Source organism: Cydia splendana, chromosome 12 (assembly GCF_910591565.1).
Source record: "Cydia splendana chromosome 12, ilCydSple1.2, whole genome shotgun sequence".
NCBI lineage: Eukaryota > Metazoa > Arthropoda > Insecta > Lepidoptera > Tortricidae > Cydia > Cydia splendana.
Window position 1 is genome coordinate 15,658,851 of NC_085971.1, and position 19,808 is coordinate 15,678,658.

A 19,808-nucleotide genomic window follows, 5' to 3' on the forward strand; every position below is an offset into this window, starting at 1 on the left:
AACGTTTACAACACCATTATAGTGCTAATCATGAACACTAATTAGCACGCTCCAAAACGTTCTCAGGACTTTTATAGTACCAAATTTTGTTACTTGGGCTGCTACGCCAATAAAAAAAGCGGACGCGGGGCAAGCATACAGGTGCGAGCGAGTGCGCGACGCGCAATGCCCGGCTGGCAATAGCTCTCCCGCGTTACCGCTTCATGTGCAGCGCTTTTTATTTCGCATTAGCATTAATTTTGAGCAAATTAGTACTAGTGGGAAAAAATCCGAAAAACCGGTTTTTTCTTTTCAAAATCCGAATTTTAAAACGGATTTTCAAACGCTCCGAAATCCGGATTTTTGAACTTCGAATAATCCGGATTGCAATCACTATACCTAACCCGTCTACTTCCACTCTGCACTAGCGCCATCTTTTTGTTGTTGCTCATTCTGTTTTTTTATAATTTTACATTTTTGATGAATATTAAAAATGACTGACTTATACAGGGTGATTCAGGAGACGTGAGCAGGACTAACACTGCGCATTACGTAAATTTATAAGCAACTGTTTCGTATCAGTATTAGTGAGGTTAACGTTAATTTTCTAGTCGTGTTGAAAAAAGAAAGTTATTAATTTATTTACGACATGCATGGACACCCTACAATTCGAATACTAAACTACCGATATTTTGTGTCAAATTGAAAGTCATCAGTCATCACTATCATCACGGTCTGGTTACTTTTGAAAACTCGTATCTCACTCAAGTTTGACAGTTTATTTTCTTCGTAATCAAAATGCTGTCATTACGGTGAAAGAGGTTTTATGTTTATTAATTAGGTCTTGTAGGGTGACCATGATTATAGAGAATTAAATTTGCCCTCACCAAAAAGTTAAAAAATAGGAAAAAGTGTGGTTGTTTCACCTAAATACGACGGTGATCGACCAATTATCAGGTACTGAGTGTGCAGGATTAGTCCTGCTTACGTCTCATGAATCACCCTGTAAAATATTGGTGAGCAATTAAGAATACAAGTGAGTGAGTGTTAACACATAATTTTATTTTCATATGTATTATTCGGTTCAGGCGGAGTATATCACTCTTAGGACGTCACATTCTGAGGACGTCACATTCTGAGTTCGTCACTTTCTGAGTACGTCAATTTATGAGAACGCCACTTTCTGAGGACGTCACTTTCTGAGTTCGTCACTTTCTGAGTACGTCACTTTCTGAGAACGCCACTTTCTGAGTACGTCACTTTCTGAGGACGTCACTTTCTGAGTTCGTCACTTTCTGAGTACGTCACTTTCTGAGAACGCCACTTTCTGAGTACGTCACTTCCTGAGGACGTCATTTTCTGAGAAAGCCACTTTCTGAGGACGTCACTTTTTGAGTACGTCACGTTTTTTAGCATAGGTACGATTTAACAGTATAATATACCTGCACGAAAAATGTATACTGCCAGCAACCAGATAAGCTGTTCGACATACGGTCGCTTTTATATCCTACATACCAATACCAATCTCTGTTTGCCTTACGCCTGACTGGTAGAGAATTCCATTTGGCAAAACGTCCTATGTTTCGTGCAATAAAGTGAAAATAAAGAAATAAATAATAAAAAAACAATCTAATTATGTTTAAATCAGATTATTTCATTCAGAATACTTAGAAACTACAAGCACCAAAACATGTTAGCCACAGATTGGAGTTAGGCCGGCAACAGCTTCGATTCAATACACATAAATGTTTCGCACAGTAGGAACCATGATTTTATCATTCGCCGCTGTGATTAGCTGGTGAAGGTATCACGGCAAGCTCGCTGACACCAGTAGAAGGACATTCCCACATATTTACATTTAAACGGACTGCCGATCCTTTCGTGACAACATATTCTTCGGCATACCGCGTCTTCTGTCATGTCTCCATAAACTCAAACGTCTTTTTTTCTGACGATAGTGTAAATTTTGGATATCTGCGTATAAAATCAGCTCTTGCAGTTTTGTTTCAGACAATATTTCTTCTCGTGTCACCTGTGGAGAATAGGCGTCAAAGGATTTTTTCTTCATAGCGTTGCCGAGAATTTCAGAATATGTTCAGCCATCAATCACTTCTGCGTATGGAGTAATCCATACTCTAGTTCTCATGTTCTGCATATATTTAATGTAATTTATTTGTTTCTTTTTTCCTATATAGGTTACACGATGAATTATTAAATTAATATTACATTGTACTTTTAGCCTGACAATAAAAATCTATCATGTCACCGATTTGACATCGCTGATTTTTTTTCTATTTCAAATGCGAAACTACAAAAAGGTTATATAGTTTGATCAAAGGACTGTCTCATTTCAAACATAGACAGAGATAAACATACTATCCTTGTCTTACACTAGTACTAGCACCCAAAAGAAAAGGATGAGTGTAGTTTTTATTGTTCTTATTTAACCCCTGGAGCGCCCCAGAATTACCGTAGTATGGAACTCCTATACTAGTTACCAGCACACGTGTCTGTTTAGGGCGCTCCACGGGTTAATGACAAATTGGTTTGACCAACTATACTTACAGTCCGTTAACACTCAGAATGAACTTCGTTTTTCGGGTAAAATCGGACGTAATGGCGTAATAGAAAATGACAGCGTCGTACTGATTTAGTTGCAATCCAACACTCAAACTAAACAGGGTGGTCTAAACGACGATGTCCAAAATTTTTTTTAGATTCCTCAATAGGGAATATTAGGCAAAGCTCTGAGTAGGTGGCACAACTAGCACATACAGTAAACAAACATCAATGACACATCATGCGTCACTACGACAATCACATGACCTACCGTGAAACACGACAATCGAAAGTTCAGTTTCTGCCTCTCTATCACTCTTGCATATTTGAGCGATAAAGAGGCAGATAACTAAATTTCGATATTCGCGTTTACCGGTAGGCCCTTGTTAACAAACCGCCTTGATGCATCAATGTCATATTTTATTGTCTGTGAAAACTTGTCAAAAAACAGTTTAAGGCACAGAGTATGTATAAGTTAGTCTATGAATTTACTAGAGTACTGCACTCTGGCGGCAGAACATTGCAGTAATATCCCCTATTCTGCTCCCCTATCCGTGGGCTATTAGCTGGCTATTAGAATATACCCTATGTATGTTAGCCGATTTTTCGTAGTTTTCGAGTTATGATTTTTTTAACTTTTAACGTTTGTTAAGAAATTCCGGGGTGAACCGATTAATTTATTTAAAGAAACTATTGAACTTTTTTGAATGTTTCTTTTTGTAACATAATCCTTTACAAACGACGCAGTTGCTAAAAAAAATCAGCATCCTCACTTGGCTGCGAGTTGGAAAAAAAAGACATAAAAAAAAACATAACCACAACCGAATACAGAACCTCCTCCTTCTATGAAATTGAAGTCGGTTAAAAAGTCAAAGTTTTACGTTCAAGCAGGTCAAGTTTAGATTTTACACCTAATAAAAAAAAAGCGAGTTCAAGGACTTTTGGTTATTTTAGAAACTGCTAGTCCCTAAGTTTTTTTAAAGGTAAAAAAAAGTGACAATAGTCATAATTTGACAGAGTCGCCGGTCAAAGGAATCGAGGTGGAAAGTTCCCAAATAAGTAATCTGATAGACCAAGTAGTGAAGAAACTAAAAAGAAATTTTGGACATCGAGGTTTGTACCACCCTGTATAGAGTAGTTAATACCACCATAACCGTAAAACGGGGTGAAAAGACACGATTTTCAACTTCAAGACAAAGACGCCAATAATCCAAATGATAAAAGTAAAAATTTTGATATCATTTTTGAGTCTTGCATTGCTTCAATTTTGCATTCGTAAAATAAATTTTTACCTACCCAATTCAGAGAAAATCAAAGAAAACTACCAGTTTTCTCCATATCCTTAAAACGGGGTCGATAGACACAAGAAAGGGGTGAATAGAAATATTAAGTTTTAGTTGTCATAGGCATCGAATTTGGTCATTATTATGTTGATACTCTATTGGCAAATGGTATATATATCTGTTAAACAGCTATTTGACACAAAATTATTTTTTCGTGTCTTTTAACCCCCAGGGTTTGTTGTATCTAATCACCCCCTATGGCGTAACTATTCACCCCATATGCGTATCCACTGACCCCGTTATCACGTAAAATTGCTTGTTATTCGTTTTTTTGCAAAAAAAATGCTTAATTATAGAGAAAATTTGTGATATTATTATTATTTAGGTACTACAAATACTGTATTACCAGGTTAGCTAACTTTTACTTAGTTAATGTCAAAACATTTACCGCTAGAACAAAGTTCAGAACTTCAGACAGGCTTCATTTCTTACCTCGGCGAGACCTTACTTTAGAGTCAAAAAAATCTAACTTTTAGGCAGTTTGATTAAGTTCTTTTAGTATCAATGTAGAGAATAAATAGTCTACTATATACGCATTCCAGAAAAATCTAATATTAGAGATGCACGTTTTTAAATATAACAACTTGAAAGAAAAAGTTCAAAATTTCTCTATTCACCCCGCGATTTCTGTTGACCCCGTTTTACAGTACTGTATATTTACTTACAAATTAAATTTAAAATTATTGTTTTAATTTATTTTTTATAATAAAGTCAATTTTAATTAAAACTAGAAATAAAATAAAAATCACTAACTATAAATACAGGGTGTTTGGTACATCGTTTGGCAAATTAAAACGGCAGATAGGTTGAGTCATTTGTTATCTACTCATGCCTAGAAAAAAATTGTCCATGGTTTTTTTTACTACTGCGCAAGTAAAAATTTGTAATATACGAAAATAGTGCTGAAAAAAAAAACGTGCGCAAAATTAAAAATTTTTAGGCCTGGGAAGATAGCAAATGACTTAGCCTATCTGCCGTTTTAATTGGCACGTATTTAACCGGTCAACTAATTAATCGAATTTGGGTAGTTTAAAAAAATAGAAATGGGTACTAAAATTAATAGTTTGGCAACAAAAACGGAGCCTTTAAATAAATCAATATGAGTTGTATTTTAATGCCGTTACAGCTTTTGATTATGTTTAGGCAGGTACCAAGTATTTATTTGGCAACTGAATTATTATATTGCAGACCATTTATGAATCACATTTTAAAAAGAAAACGGCTATCTAATCTATTAATTCAAAAATGAAGTTCTTTTAAAATATTTTGTTTGGTCATTACACGGTCAACCTAACACGCTCCTCCTCGCTTTGCTCGTCGTCGCACCTATCTGTTGACTCTAGCAGAACACAGTGGTCACTATTGAAATTAGTAATTAAAAATTTAAAGATCTAATGGTATAATGGCCATTAGGCGTTTCATGATAAGAGATTTCAACTATACTGACCATTGGGTGGATTTCATCACCAAAAATTTCACCATACAAAAAATATTTTTTTTAAATGTTTAATTTAACACGATTCTAGCTGGGTAAAGTAATAGGGGGCTGTATATTGAGGATATTTATGGTATTTATACAATCATTTGTGGCTTATATTTGAAGTTATCGCTTTCGGAAAATAAAAACGCAAGATGGTGATGACAATCATGGTATGGTAATGACTCTTTTATAGACGGTAATGACACTGCATGTACGGTAATGACGATTTGGGAACTAATTTATATATGTATTAAAAAAACAAAAACTTTTTTTAATTGTAAGGCTTTAGAACTTTAATAAACATTACAAATAACATGTTTTTGAACATAAGACTAGCTACATAAATTATTTTTAGAAAATTATAAAAAATACATTTTATTCATATAAATAAATATATAACAAGTATTAATTTTAAATAATTTATATTCCGAAATAGGCAATTTATGTATTCATTTATTTTTTTGGGTTTTTTTAATGTTAAATCATATTAACAATATTGTACTCTTATTCTCAGTTTAAACCCGCATCTTCTTTTATCTACTGCATAACTTGGTATTTATATCATATTATAAAATTACTGGCTTACCAGTGAGCTTAATTTTTATGATATATTACCTTTTTTTTGATAATTTGATTCAGTGCATAAGTTTGTATTTTTGTTGTTTTATAAATTAACTTTAAAAATAGCTATAATGATTTAAATCCATATATATATTGTTTAATAGCTAAACATTAATATATAATCAGTGTTTTATAAGTTGCAAGACCCCTACTTGTAATGCATGTCATAAGTTACAAAATGTTAGGTATTGGGTCCGGTGACTACCCAATGGTATAATTATTAATTGCTGTAATTATATACATCAGTTAATATAATATTATCAAAAAACATAAGGCCATTACGATAGTGAGCCAGTACCGTAGCCTATGGTCGCTTAAAACTTAATATATGTTGCTTGTTTAAATACTCTGTTGTGACAAACTACGTTTTACAAATTTGTTCGTAATATTTCTCACGATTCAATGATGTGACTTTATAGTGAAATCATTTTTGGCATTCTATATTAAAGTGAAAAATAGGGCAAGGACCTTTAGCGGTATTTCGTTGTTCATACACGGAGATAAGCTCACATTGACATTACCATGACGGTGTTGACGAATATTCGTGACAAAATTTTAAATATTTTTAAATGTACTTTCTCGCTGAAGGAATTATTGCATATTTTTTCATGTGTTAAACAACAACATGGAAAAGATATAAGTAAAAGAAAAATCGCAATCGTACGATAGGTATGCTATAATTTTCACTGCAAACAATAAGGTTCAGATTTTTCCGGTAGACGGTGATGATTTTAGACACATAAAACATTTTATATAAAAAAAACTATTAAGTTATTGGAGATGGTAATTGAAGGAACATGAAGATAATAGTTCTTAAAAACATATAAAAAAGTTGCAACTCGCATAACCTACTAGTTTTTTTTATAAAGACCGAACCATAAGTTTTCGCAGGATTTTGAAATCCACCCCATTACGTATTGGTAAATTAATTTGAGGTGTTTTGTGTAAAAAGTGATCAATATTCATTAAATTTAACTGCTTTCTTGTTAAAGTACTACTTCGCTGAAACGACATGCTCAGTTATGACTATAGTTGATTACTTAGGTGTGAACAACTAGATGACAACTAAATTTTATGATCGCTTTACAATATTAGTTGCCAATTTATTATTTTAGTCGCCAACCTATCACTTTAAGTTCCCTATATTTTTTTTGGGTGGCTTGATTTTGCTGCCAGTTTTTTTAATAATATGATTTGAGGCTAATATATTTTTTTTGGCGCTAAAATATTAATGCACAGCCAAATAAATAATAAATAATAAATATTATAGGGACATTCTTACACAAATTGACTAAGCCCCACGGTAAGCTCAAGAAGGCTTGTGTTGTGGGTACTCAGACAACGATATGTATAATATATAAATACTTAAATACATAGAGAAAACAACCATGACTCAGGAACAAATATCTGTATCATCATACAAATAAATGCCCTTACCAGGATTCGAACCCGGGACCCGGGACCATCGGCTTCATAGGCAGGGTCACTACCCACTAGGCCAGACCGGTCGTCAAAATTATATTATTATATGCCCAATGAAAGTTCCTGTTTAATATTTTAGTTGCCCGGTTAATAATAAGCCGTTTTAATTTAGCAAACGATGTACCAAACACCCTGTATACAATATAATATACTTACCTACAAAAAAATATGTGTCTGTTATTACTAGGGCTCGCGGTCGAGTCCGTGTTTCGTTTACACGTTTCGAATACCCGTTTCCGAATAACACGTACACGGTTTTCTGGCCCGTTCCGCACGTGTAATTAAGAAACGTGTAATTAAGATCCGTCTCCACGGATAAACGGGTATTCGAAGAAACGGATCTTATTTACCCGTGGCTCCGGACACGTCCTTGACGAGTAGCGAAGGAACGAACCGGCGCGGCGTACTTAAGTGTCAGATTAGTAGACAAAAGATTCATGACGAGTTTCCGTCATATTTAACCTTATTCCGTGGTTCATAGAGTCGAAATTCAATAAACGGTTTACAGAACCCTTTTTGAGATAGTTTTTGCTTGCAATGTGGCAAATACGAGTAGAAAATTAGAAATACAATAGGTATACCTATGCTAGTTATCAAAATAGTATTTTATATAAGACTTCAAATACTAATACTTTATGGTTTATTAATATAACTTGATAGCAATAAATTTAAAGTGCTTAAAAAAATAAAAGCAATAAAGAGTATAAAGACTTTACGTTAATATCTGGCCATGCATGATCTGGTAGGTGGTGGTAGGTAAGTATACAATATTCTTACCAATTGCATATTTTTAAACAGTTCTTATATTTTTAATAATTTGTATTCTGTATATTGTATGTGTGAGTTTTTACGAATATATTCTGTCAATAAGAAATGTATATTTTTAATCTAATTATTTTTTAAGTTACGTAAGCCAGACATCTTAGTATCATTATAGTAAACCACGTAAAAATTAATAAATACAGTGTAAACTCTATATAACGACACTGAAGGGACTGCGGATTTTTCGACGTTAAGTATAGAGTATAGAGAGTGGTTGTTAAATGGAGTGAAATAAAAAGGTCATCTTACTATTCTAAATATTCTAATGTATCTGTTTATAATATACTTAGGACACATTTTGCACAAGAAGAACATTCATTTCATACAAATAACAACGCCTATTAATTTATAACGTGTAATATCTTGTCAAAAGTCTAGTGCCCGAGGTAAACATGTGCAAGTTGATCATACAAAAACAAAAGACAAATTTTCTTAGAATCTCCGGTACGTCAGTCGAAGTAAACACGTGCTAGATAATAAAACAACAAAACAGCAAACAAAAAAACGTACACAGCTGCAGTTTATATCAATTTCGGCAACTTAGAAAGTATTTCTTAATGATGTATTATGCCGTATTGTTGTCGTTAAATAGAGTGAGCGTGACGCTATATAGAGTGTATTACTGTATAGAAAACAAGGTAAACCAACCAAAGTCAAGGAATTTCGACATTTTAAGGAGTTTGTCGTTAAATCGAGTGACGTTATAAAGAGTTTACACTGTAATCATGTGTGTCTGCCAATAAGTAATGTATTTACAACTTTTAATATAATTTAGTATGAATTTATGAAACGTAAGACTTTTCTTAAATTCATTATCTTATTATCATATAAAATGAACTTTAAGACTGTACTAATAAATATTATTTACAATTTTAGCAACAAAACAACAAAACCATTTTAAATTAAAGTAACTTGGAAAGACTGTATTTTACGAATTGGCCGACTAAGTGGCGAACTGGAGTCATACCTACTTACCTAAACACAATATCTTAAAAGTCATATTTATTTCGTGTTCATTTGCTTCGATACATTTGCTTCTTTAATTTTAGCCGCTGCATTTGTTACAATTTCATATATGTGTAGACAGGTTCTCCTTATTACACCGACATAAAGCTTATAATTAGCTATGGCAGTTCTGACGCTACTTGTTTTCGGCGATATCAGACAAAAGGGTATTGGAAAACAACACGTTCTAAAGTTCTAATGAATGGAACACCACCGGCCGACATTTATTACCTGAGCACTAGTGTGAAAGTCAACATGAATGATTACCAATTTTGAGATCTATCTTAATGTATTTAGCAATATAATTGCAAGGTAACCAAGGTAGCATAGGTTTTTAAGGTTCTCGCGTGAAATCCTGCGTTTCAAATGCCGCTGTACTTTTTTTGCTTCGTTGGTAGGTTAGTTAACAGTTAGGTAATTGATAAAAATAACAAATAACCACAAAGTAGTAGTAGGTAGTATTTGTCTGCATACCTATTCTTCGCGAAACTATATAACTTACACCATTATCAAAACCATTATATATAAAATGTTTCTTTGATTGAAATGTAATATGTAATGAAATTAACTTAAAAGCAATAATAGTAAAAAAAAATTGGCCAAGTGCGAGTCCGACTCGCACACGAAGGGTTCTGTACCATTATCTATAAAAACGGTCACCCATCCAAGTACTTAAGTCCCAGAGCCCCACTTAAGTCTTTATTTTATTCTGTTTTTAGTATTTGTTGTTATAGCGGCAACGGAAAAACATCATCTGTGAAAATTTCAGCTGTCTAGCTATCACAGATCACGAGATACAGCCTGGTGACAGACGGACGGACGGACGGACGGACGGACGGACGGATAGCGGAGTCTTAGTAATAGGGTCCCGTTTTACCCTTTGGGTACGGAACCCTAATTAAGGTGCTAAACTAGGGACGAGTAAGTTCAAAATTAAAAATAGTAGACTATATAGAATAGGGACACCTACTTCCATTCATATACAGAGTCATTTTTGGACCGTTAGCCATATTGTGCGAGGTGATTAGGTAGGTCATACTGAACAACTTTTTCTATGGGACCAACCTCGAAATCCCAAAAAAAATTTGGCCTTCCCATAGAAAACGTCGACATCCACTCGACCAAAATGTATGAAACGGCCAAAAAAAATTTTGTGATTTCGGAGTTGGCCCCATACAAAAAGTTGTTCAGTATGGCCTACCTAATCACCTCGCATAATATGGCATACGGTCCAAAAATTACCCTGTAGTTGGTTAAATATGTTATATTAACACATGTGTTAAAACTGTTATAAATAATTAAAAAAAAATTCGTACGCTAAACGAGTTCATCTGAAGTCAACATTCAATACTAGACCTTGCATACCCAGAGCTAGAGCATTGATTAGCTCAAACTGTTTCGGATCCGTTCGGGCCGGTCTTAACCCTTTACCGCATATGGGTCCAAATTTGGAACGTAATGAAATTATCCTCGTAGACTGGTATTAGCGTCATCTGTTTTACTGAACTTGTAAGAGGTAGAAACTATGAATACTACTGAACGTTTTCTGTACTCGATACAGCTTCTAACTAGTGTGTGGTCCATATGACGTTATCATCTCCACCGACGTCCGGCAATTTTACTTGCAAGTGTGACTGACTACTTTTGTAATTAGCTTTTCGTTGTTATATTTAGTGCAATAAATAAATTTCCAGCGTTGAGTATTAGAAAAATATATGCCGCGAGATTTTACGGTAAAACATGTAAGCATTTATATTTAAATTACTATGTATGATGTTGTGAAAGTTTGTTCCTGAAATGGAACACTATGCGTTACAAGCTAGAAGGATTGGACTAATATGGAACATTATGCATTAGTGATTTTTTTATCAGTTTGCCAAATATGGAACCTTATGCACCCAGGCAAGCTACTTCTTTATTTTGTTTCTATTAAGTTGGGTATGTTAGCCGCATTGTTAAAAATCTGTAGATAACCGGTGACAGCTGGTAGCTACAGATAACCAATAACGATCAAATTATTTTACTACGTCAATGACAAACAAGCATACGTTCCGCCACCACACCACCGCTACCATAGCCTAAACCTTACCAAAAATAAGTATAAAAATAATAAATAGTTTTTGAAAATGTAAGTGATTTTTTTTAAACTTACATTTTCATACATATATTGCATACAGTTCCAAATTTGACCAGTTTAATAATCGGGCTCCGGTTAGCCACTAATACATAAAGTACCAAATTTGGAACAAATTGTTATTTACTATTATTTTTAATTGGGTCGAATATAGATTTTTTTCACAATTTTTTTTATGTTACATTAACAGTGTTTTATTACATATATTTAATTCGGGGAGAATAAAAAAACCATGCGGTAAAGGGTTAAGTACCCGTGTAAACGGAGATACGTATCTGAGAAACGTTTCTTGGGAACGGTTCTTGGATACGTATCCGGATCCCGGCGGTTCCGTGTAAACCGTGTTCTTAGCACCGCCGGTCTTAAGAACACGGGTATTCGTTTCGGCGTGTAACACGGATACCGGGAGCCCTAGTTATTACCACTCTATATAATTTCAGCCAGAAGTAGTAAATGACATTGTAAATGACGGTGTTATGACGGTGTGACGTTCTGCTTTCAAATTCTGATTCTATTTTATGTAGATTATGACAAAAAGTCAAATCGCAATATAGTCATCAACCAAATATTAACCTATATAGGAAGAAAACAAACAAATAAGTAAATTACATTATTATATGCAGAACATGAGAACTATGAAATTCGACAACGCTATGAAGAAAAAATCCTTTGACGCCTATTCTCCACAGGTGACACGAGAAGAAATATTGTCTGAAACAAAACTGCAAGAGCTGATTTTATACGCAGATATCCAAATTTTACACTATCATCATAAAAAAAGACGTTTGAGTTTATGGAGACATGACAGAAGACGCGGTATGCTGAAGAATATGTTGTCACGAAAGGAGCGGCAGTCCGTTTAAATGTAAATATGTGGGAATGTCCTTCTACTGGTGTCAGCGAGCTTGCCGTGATACCTTCACCAGCTAATCACAGCGGCGAATGATAAAATCATGGTTCCTACTGTGAGAAACATTTATGTGTATTGAATCAAAGCTGTTGCCGGCCTAACCTCCAATCTGTGGCTAAATGTTTTGGTGCTTGTAGTTTCTAAGTATTCTGAATTAAATAATCTGATTTAAACATAATTAGATTGTTTTTTTATTATTTATTTCTTTATTTTCACTTTATTGCACGAAACATAGGACGTTTTGCCAAATGGAATTCTCTACCAGTCAGGCGTAAGGCAAACAGAGATTGGTATTGGTATGTAGGATATAAAAGCGACCGTATGTCGAACAGCTTATCTGGTTGCTGGCAGTATACATTTTTCGTGCAGGTATATTATACTGTTAAATCGTACCTATGCTAAAAAACGTGACGTACTCAGAAAGTGACGTCCTCAAAAAGTGGCTTTCTCAGAAAGTGACGTCCTCAGAAAGTGACGAACTCAGAAAGTGACGTCCTCAGAAAGTGACGTACTCAGAAAGTGGCGTTCTCAGAAAGTGACATACTCAGAAAGTGACGTCCTCAGAAAGTGGCGTTCTCATTAAGTGACGTACTCAGAAAGTGACGAACTCAGAATGTGACGTCCTCAGAATGTGACGTCCTAAGAAAGTGACATACTCCGCCTGAACCTATTATTCTCAGGGGACTTCTATAGGCATTCAAAATGATTTTTTTTGTAATATTTTCTTATTAATTGCGCTGCTTTTAAATGTTGTTTCAAGGTTTTTAGCAGGGCTTCCTTTTGAAATTAATTTTTTCGTGTTGGTTAATTATTAATTATATAAATAATAATGGTATATTTCCAGGGCACGGAAACCCTCCAAGTTGACGGCGTACAGTTATGCCGACGTCAACCTGAAGTCCTTCACAAAGGTAAGCTATTTCTGACCTGCTCAGGCTGCCAGCATGAGTTGCGATCGCGCGCGCGACTCCATACATCTAGCGCGAGTTCAAGCACAGAATAAATAATAGTACTATATACCGTACAGAAAGGAAACTTCCTACAAAACCGAAGTTTGACAGCGGTTCAGGGTCGAATCATGCTGAGCCTTTCTAAAATATGGCACTATCCCTTTCGGCTATTTAGGGTTGTCAAAATTCAAACCATTATCTTATCTGTGGTCGTGCACGCAAAGATAAGATAAAGATAAAAAACAGTTTATTCAAGTAGGCATATTACAATGCGCTTATGAACGTCAAATAAAGCTATACCGGCTCCAACACTACACCTCTGCCTCGAGAAGATTTAAATCCCCCCTCAATTGGAGGAGGGTATCCCAATATGGGCCCGGCATCAAACTCGGCGGGACACATCTTTTCAAAACATTATTACATCTTATAATTAACATGCATTACGAGTAGGTAAATAAGAAAAATACAATTTAAATTATTATAGAATTCATGCAATTATACACAGTAGGTATATTACTTTATAGAAATTTGATTAAAAAAAAAACATATATATACATGGCATGTCATACAAATACATTACGTAGCTCTTTCAGAAAACATATCAAATTCTTACAAAAGGAAAAGAAAATAAAGTCAATAAAAGAAATGCGAATACATATTATATGAATCTGACTGATTGTTTTGTTATGAGATGCCTTCATAAAATTTGATGAAGAAAGCTCTTACCTGAGATGTGTCACCTATACATAATACTCTACACATAATACAATGCTTTTAATTGCTACTTGTTCTTATTGCAGTTTCTGGTTTGGACCATGCATGTTTGTCTGTCAAGTAGTCCTCGACTCTGTAATTTTATTTTATTTTATTTTATTCGGGATGCTTACTGCCTAATATACATAGGTTAATAGACTTATCTACTATATGCAAATTACAAGCTTCCACATATATAATGCTAAATAACATAAATATAAAGGTCTCAAATTAGCATAATATTACACTATATAGGAATATTCCTGATAAACTATGAACGCAAACTTAAGTCAGGTAACGTTAACTATCTATTGAAAATAATATTTTTAACATTATTAATCTTGCTGTGAAACAACTCTACATCGGGCATATCATTAAGTTCATTAAATAACCTAATTGTACGAGGGAAGAAACATTTTTTACGAATGTTATTGCGAGAAAGAGGGATGCGAAGCAAGGGTCTTCTGCGCAGTTGCGAGACAGGTATATAAAATTGTACTTTGCTCACAAGATCCGGGGAATCGACTATACCTTGGGCAATTTTCATTAATAAACTTACGTCATTTGCCAATCGTCTCTTAAATAAAGGGACAAGATGGAATTTTTTGCATGACATAGAATAGTTGTCCATAGATAGCTTAAATTTAAAGGAGAGGAATCTAACAAACTTCTTCTGAATTTTTTCAATATTTTCTGCATACACCTTATAGAACGGGTTCCATATTTGAGAAGCATATTCGAGTTGAGATCTTACATAGGCACAGTATATGGTTTTAATTGTTTTCATTTTTTTAAAGTCACCAGCAGAACGAATCAGAAAGCCAAGAGCTTTATAAGCTTTGTCAGTAATACTTTCTACATGCTCATTAAAAGTAAGTTTATCATCATAAATGACACCTAGATCCCGGCAGGACTTTTTAGTTATAAGGTTTTGTGATTTAATTTTGTACACCCTTTTATAAACATTTCTTTTCCTAGTAACACTCATACTAAAGCATTTTGAAACATTTAAATCTAAATTGTTGTTTTTACAATACAAATCCAGTCTATCTAAATCGTCTTGCAATAATTTTGCCTCAAATTCACTATTAACTATTTTGAAGATTTTCATATCGTCCGCATAAAGCAGAAACAAACTATTGATAAAAATTGAACCAATATCGTTGATAAAGATCACAAATAAAAGTGGCCCTAACAATGATCCCTGGGGAACTCCGGAGGGTACCCTTATCCAGGACGACTTGAAGCCATTAAGAACAACAGCCTGAGTTCTATTTAATACGTAGGCCGAGAACCACCTGAAAAGATCACCACGGATACCCAGAGTCTGTAATTTGAATAATAATATGTTATGATCTATTCGATCAAAACATTTGCTATAATCGGTATATATCACATCAATTTGGTTACCTTTCCCCATATTGTATGAAACAAAATCGTTAAAAGACACTAAATTCGTGACGGTAGATTTTCCACCGACAAAGCCGTGTTGCTGAGGAATGATTTTAGACTTGATATTGATATAAACTTGATTATAAACAATACGCTCGAAAACTTTATCCAAGATACATAATTTGGAAACGGGTCTAAAGTTTTCTATATTATTTTTTGGGCCTGATTTGTGAATTGGTGTAACATATGCCGATTTCCATATAACTGGAATTGCGCCGTCAGAAAGGGAACGACCGAAGATGATTGATACTGGGGTTGAAAGTTCACACGCACAGTTAATAAGGAATGTATAAGAATAAGAATAAGAATAATAATGATTTATTGCAGTACTGTGTACATTAAATTTTGTGGATGGTAATCATGATACAATTAGTTTCAACAGTTACCCATTTCGGGTATGCAATACTTAAATAACTTATGAACTAAACTTAAATAACATTGCAAAGATAATTACATACCAATTAATGCTCAAAATGTAGCTGGGATTGTGTCAGGTCCTGCCGATTTGTTAGGGTCAAGTGACTTTAGTAATTTATAAACTTGGTTGCTATCTACTTCAATAGAAGAAATGTCACAGGGAGTGGGTAAACAACTATCTGGGACATTACCTGGCATGCCGGAACAGCTCAGGGTTTCAGAAATGTAGAGGCAAAGAACGAGTTAAATAGCTCACTTATTCCCGCCCCGTCACTACTTGATTGATCCTGGTAGGTCATCGTGGCAGGTAGCGCGCCATGTCTTCTTTTGTCTTTCATGAACGTCCAAAATAATTTAGGGTTTTTCGTTATAGCCTCCTCCACGTAATTTATATAATTTTTATAGAAAAGTTTTTCTGTTTTAACCAACCTTAGACGAAGCAATTTAAATGTTAACTCATCACGCTTATTATTATAATTTTTATATTTTTTATGAAATTTAGATTTTTCCTTTACGAGTTTAATTAACGCTGGAGTGTACCATGGCGGATAATTAGTATTTTTGCTTTTTCTGGTAGGAATGAATTGACTTCTCAACTTGTAAAGAGTAGAATAGAAAAAGTCAACCTAATAAGCCTTCAACATCAATGACTTTTTTAAGTAATTCTTAAGAGCTGGAAAGGGTAATCTTAAAGCATCCTTAGGTAACTTGTTATAAAAATGAATGCATTGCCCAACGAATGACTTTTGTACTTTACGAACACGAAACTTTCTGATAGCAAGCTTATTTTTATTTCTAGTATTATAGTTATGAACATCAGAATTCTTAGTGAAGGAGTCTAGATTCTTAACAACATAAATAATACTATCATATATGTATTGGGAAGCTACAGTTAAAATATTAATTTCTTTGAAAAGTTGTCTTAATGATTCACGCTCTCTTAAATTATATATAGAACGAATGGCTCTCTTTTGTAAGACAAATATAGTCTGTATGTCAGCTGCATTGCCCCAAACCAGAATACCATATGACATTACACTATGAAAATAACTATAACAAACAAGGCGAGCTGTTTCAACATTAGTCAATTGTCTAATTCTCCTCACGGCGTAAGCGGCTGAACTTAATTTGTTTGCTAGTGTTCCTATATGAGGACTCCATTGTAGATTTTTGTCCAATGTTAAACAGTGCTTTATCTATCATCTTTAAGCATTCATTATTCAAAAGTATCTTAGTATCGACTGGTTTAACATTCGGCAAAGAAAATCTAATACATTTAGTTTTCTTAGCATTAAGAAGCAAATTGTTCATAGTAAACCAGTTAAGTACATCAACGAGTGTGCTGTTAATTACACTGTAATCGGTAGATTTCCGATCAACCTTAAAAAGTAATGATGTCATCAGCAAAAAGAACAATTTCACAAAGAGTTTCTACTACACATGGCAAATCATTTATATAAACCAAAAACAGGAATGGACCCAAAATAGAACCTTGTGGCACTCCTAATTGGACTACAGTTCCGCTAGACCGGGTTTTGTTTACAACAACTGTTTGTGTTCTATTGCTAAGGTAAGAAGACATAAAGTTTAGGGCATTTTCTGACAGACCATAGTGTTCTAATTTCAAAATGAGCGTTCCATGATGGTCAAATGCTTTAGAAAGATCACAAAATATGCCAACTGCATCACACAAAGGAACGTTAAGTTGTGTCAACCCTAATAATTGCTCGGAGTAATGCTGAGCCGAGCGAAACCGAGTTTGGCCGAAGTCTGAAGTTTCGCACCCCTGCTTCAAGTATGGACTCGCAGAACGCAACTCATGCTAGCCGGTCTGATATTACAACATTCTCAATTCTCGTTACATACTAATGTTTATAATTTATGAATAAAACATCTCCATTTGTTACTGAGTGATTCTCAAGAAAGTGGCATCGACAGGTTAAAGTTAATGAAAAACATTTTTTTGTATTTTTTTTACTTTTAAGAATGAAAAATATGTTTTACCACTTCAAGTACCCCAAATTTTCAAAAGGGAACGGAAAATGAAGAAGTTATTTTCATGACATACAATAACCTATACATTGAACACAGGTTAAAGTTAAGCAGGTTACAGTGAAATATACATTCATTTTTATTTTTTCCCTTGATCGGATAATAATACGAATGTCTCACTTTTAGCATAGATGAATAAACCTTCATACAATATTAAAATGATATTATTACATTCAGGTCCCATACCAAATTCGTAAAATAATCAAGACAAGTTAAAGTTAACATTCCGTTACAAAACCCCAGATTTCTGCCTTTAACCACTTGTTTCTATGAAACTACGACACTTGGGTCATAATGGCACCCTACGGTGGTTAGCTTGATACTTACCTAATATTTTGCCATAGTTATGATCTAAATATTTTTTTCTGTGTATGAGTCAGATGCAATACCGCGCATGTACAGGTTGGTACAGGTTAACAGTGAAAATATCCTTGGACAAACTTCGTGCGTGAATATTGTTGTAAAAAAAATATATATAAGGCCTGTGCAAAGTACATTTTAAAAGGTATTGTTTATGTTATTAGATAGCATGATATTTTATTTACATACATCTGCGAAGAAATTCAAAGGTGTATGTGAAGCCCCCAATCCGCATTGGGCTAGCGTGGGGACTATAGCCCAAGCCCTATCGCGCATGAGAGGAGGCCTGTGCCCAGCAGTGGGACTTATAAAGGCTGAATTACTATTCCTGGACATTTGGAAGGCGTGCGTGGAGCCAAAGCCAACACGCATAGGCCCCTTGTAAAAAGACAATTTACTCTAAAAGGTGATGTGACACCACCCGACGATTATCCCTGTATGCACTATAGTAATGCACCCAAGGATAAGCCCCGGCTAGTGTAGGACACGGACAAAACATCATCTAGAATGAGCATAGTCGCGCTACCCCCGCTGCCACGCATACGGTAAATTTACTCCATGTTCGAGTCGAAAGTGTCTTTGTGTGACGTCCGTGAACTCGTTCGTCGTTTGAACGGACCAATCACGGCACGGGATCTCGCTAACCTCGTTCCGCGCACCCCCGCATTTTTGGCAGCATCGGTTGCATGAAATAATTGCTCTAAACTACGTCTAGAGTGCTTATAAAATCTAAAGAACTAAAACTGGAAGAGCGATGCTTTTGGACAAGACAGGTTACAGTGAAAAGTGCTACTCTTTATTTTTTATAAATATAAGTATTAAAATTAAATAAAAATAATAACTTGGCCTCGATAAACATTGTTTTAGTTTATTTTTTGTTTCATATGAAAAAGAGCAAATAAACAAACATTCAATTCAAAAACTCGATGACAGGTTAAGATGCCACTATTTTGAGAATCACTCTACTAAGTTTAGCTAGGAAAGGAAACCTATCAATTTGCAAAATCTTTATTGCAACACTCCATCCATCCATCCATCTTTTTTAAGTGTATCCCTGATAAAATGTTACCCTGAAATCGAACAGTTATCTTTTTTTACAGATATTGAGCACGGCTTGGTCATACTTCGCTCTCTTGAAAACTATGGAGAGCCCGACGCGAGCGTAGTTCTTCACTTCTTCTAGAAGTGAATTCTAAAGCACAGATTTTCATTGGACTTGTTTGCGTTTAGACTCACTCGGCTCACATTAATAGCCAAACGCCACCGATAAGTCAATTTCGGCATTTGGTCTATCAATTGAATTCGTTGCTCCTATTTAGCTAGCAATTATCTTAAAGCAATTAGCAAAAATTATAGAAGCCTTTAGTTAGATTTAGCGCGCGAATAATGCTCGAAACTTTCGCAGTGTCTAGCCTCTAGCCGATTCGCACGTTTTAGGCACCTACATTTCGTCGCCTTGATTTTTACGACGACTACAAATGAAAAAAGC

At 34.6% G+C, this 19,808-nt stretch overlaps 1 protein-coding gene across 2 annotated transcripts in view; it reads left to right on the forward strand.

Annotated features, from left to right (window-relative positions):
* The window catches only part of LOC134795692 (odorant receptor 4-like), a 48,467-nt gene extending 28,912 nt beyond the window's left edge, over positions 1-19,555 (forward strand). For both annotated transcript variants that reach the window (XM_063767625.1, XM_063767626.1), the window contains 2 exons: positions 13,180-13,246; positions 19,420-19,555. In XM_063767625.1, the coding sequence (XP_063623695.1) occupies positions 13,180-13,246; positions 19,420-19,485 (133 nt within the window). In that variant the 3' untranslated portion in view covers positions 19,486-19,555. The remainder of the gene's footprint in view (positions 1-13,179; positions 13,247-19,419) is intronic.
* The last annotated feature ends 253 nt before the right edge of the window (positions 19,556-19,808 follow it).